The 2,192-nt window shown below is 40.4% G+C and overlaps 1 protein-coding gene across 1 annotated transcript in view; it reads left to right on the top strand.

Moving 5' to 3' along the window:
- Positions 1-1,200: 1,200 nt before the first annotated feature.
- Positions 1,201-2,192, top strand: part of LOC118330582 (synaptic vesicle glycoprotein 2B-like) — a gene marked incomplete at its 5' end in the record, with an annotated part of 16,982 nt that continues 15,990 nt past the window's right edge. Inside the window, 1 exon segment of the mRNA XM_035665188.1 lies at positions 1,201-1,381. Within this exon segment, the coding sequence (XP_035521081.1) occupies positions 1,201-1,381 (181 nt within the window).

Raw genomic sequence — 2,192 nt, 5'->3', positions numbered from 1 at the left:
TTCACCCTTTCACACACATTCACGCAGTGATGGCAAAGTCCATCGAACAGAAACTAACTCATTCACACACCGATGCTATGCATCGGGAGCAATTTGGGGTTCAGTATCTTGCTCAAGGATACTTCGACACGTGGCAGGAGGAGCCGGGAATCGAACCAACAACCTTCCGAATCGGGGAACGACCCGCTATGCCTCTGAGCCACCGCTCATATGAGTTTATATAAAACAGGCCATGCTTTTTGTAGTCATTCATATTATATGTAACTAGATAGATAACAAGGTTTTGGAGATTGAGGAGGCAAATCACGTTTTCATCTTAACGTTCTCTGATTGGTTAGTTCATGTCTGACTGGGTTTATTCAGCTCTTGACTGGTTGTTTCCAGTTTGCTTCAATGTTTTCTTGTTGTGAAAACTGAGCACACAAGATTATATATAAATTATATTCATATCATATAGAAATGATAGGTTGAACTGAAAAGTAAGGAGAGAGTGGAAGTAACACATTCAGAGGATCTAGGACAATTTCAGTCTGGAAAAGATACAGTTGAACTACCACAATATGCAACAGCAAGGCTCAGGAGGTAGAAGAGTTGTCTAGTATTTGGAAAATTCTTCGGTTTGATCACTGGGTCCTCCAGAAAGAATGTCAAAGTGACCTTGACGAAGACACTAAACCCATAACCGCTCCTGTCGACACTATGCACAGCTGCCTCTGCCATCAGTTTATGGATGTTGTGTGTGCGTGAATTTTGGTGTGTTGTGTATGTGTTGCAAAGTGTTTGGAGTTGTCGAAGCACTCTATAAATGCACAACATTTACCATTTACAACACCCTGGGAGTTGTTCTTGAGGTATAGTAACATACCTGACTTTGTACAAGCATGTGAGTGAAGACAGGAATTCTTTTTAAAAGTTAAACAAAACAGCAAATTAATTACTTAACCAGTGACGGAACATGATTGTATGGCCAACAGCAGAAGACTGTTTATATATTGGATCATGTGTAGACGAGGAGCATAAGACAGGATGAGCAAGCAATCTAAGTTAGTACATTTTCAATAGAGTGACTGTAACGTAATTCCCTGTTGGTCTCAGAGGCTGTGTTTTGATCCTGATTCTGATTTTTATAAATATCTAATTGTGTAACTTCATGTGACTGATGTGAGATGACAGACAATCTGTATTTCTCTGCCTCTGCAGGTCTGATGGTCTTTCTGAGCATGATGGTGGGAGCGTTCCTGTGGGGTGGTCTGGCAGACAAAGTTGGCCGCCGGCGCTGTCTGGTTGTGGCGTTAGCTATAAACTGCATCTTTGCCTTCCTGTCTTCGTTCGCCCAGGGCTACGGTTTCTTCCTCTTCTTCAGGCTGCTGTCTGGCATTGGGTAACATTTGCAAACACACACACACTCTTCCTCTTAGTTAGTTGATAGATCTATTGTTTCCACTTAAACCCTTAAACAGTATGTCATCATGAACTGTATGTAGCAAAAGGGAAAATGAATCACATCCTTATAACATTATAACATAGTGAATGTTTGTAAAGTGTCCCTTTACAGAAATGTGAATCTGCCATTATTAATAAGTTGTATAAGAAATGTAGCAAAAAAAAAACGTTACTTGTATATACATACAGTTGCTGTAAGGTGCTTGCTAACATGTACATTTGTTTAGGAGCTAAACATCATTGTTCACAAACATGTTTTTTCAAAGCTGTACTGAGCAAGGTTTTAATTTGAAAATAGGCTAGTTTCTAGCTATATTTTGGCTTTATACGCCGTATCCTGAACAACTGAGTGTAGCTTTCTATCCACAAACTGCAGGCAGCGCTGTTGCCAGTTCTTTAGAATTATTGAAGTCCTGAGTCCAAACATGCAACCAATGCAGCCAAACCCCCTGAGAATTTAGCTAATGTTACCAAAGCATTATCTAACTAGTTAGCTAATCTACATCAATCGTAAGCTAGCTAGTTAGCTACTTAAAGGTCAAGTGTGTAGGATTTAGTGGCATCTAGTGTAGTCGCTTCACCCTCCCCTTCCAAGCATGTGCAAAAGACGCGAACACCCCTATCTAGTGCCAGTGTTTGGTTTTTCTATTCTGGGCTATTATAGAAACTAAGTGGTTCAACATGGCGGACTGCATGGAAGGCATCCCAATTCATCTGTAGATAAAAACAGCCCATTCTAAGGTAACAAA

This window comes from Morone saxatilis, unplaced genomic scaffold, assembly GCF_004916995.1.
Source record: "Morone saxatilis isolate NCDOM2014 unplaced genomic scaffold, NCSU_SB_2.0 Contig2, whole genome shotgun sequence".
Classification (NCBI taxonomy): Eukaryota; Metazoa; Chordata; class Actinopteri; family Moronidae; genus Morone; species Morone saxatilis.
The sequence above is the reverse complement of the archived record's forward strand: the minus strand, read 5'-3'. Positions and strand labels throughout refer to the sequence as shown.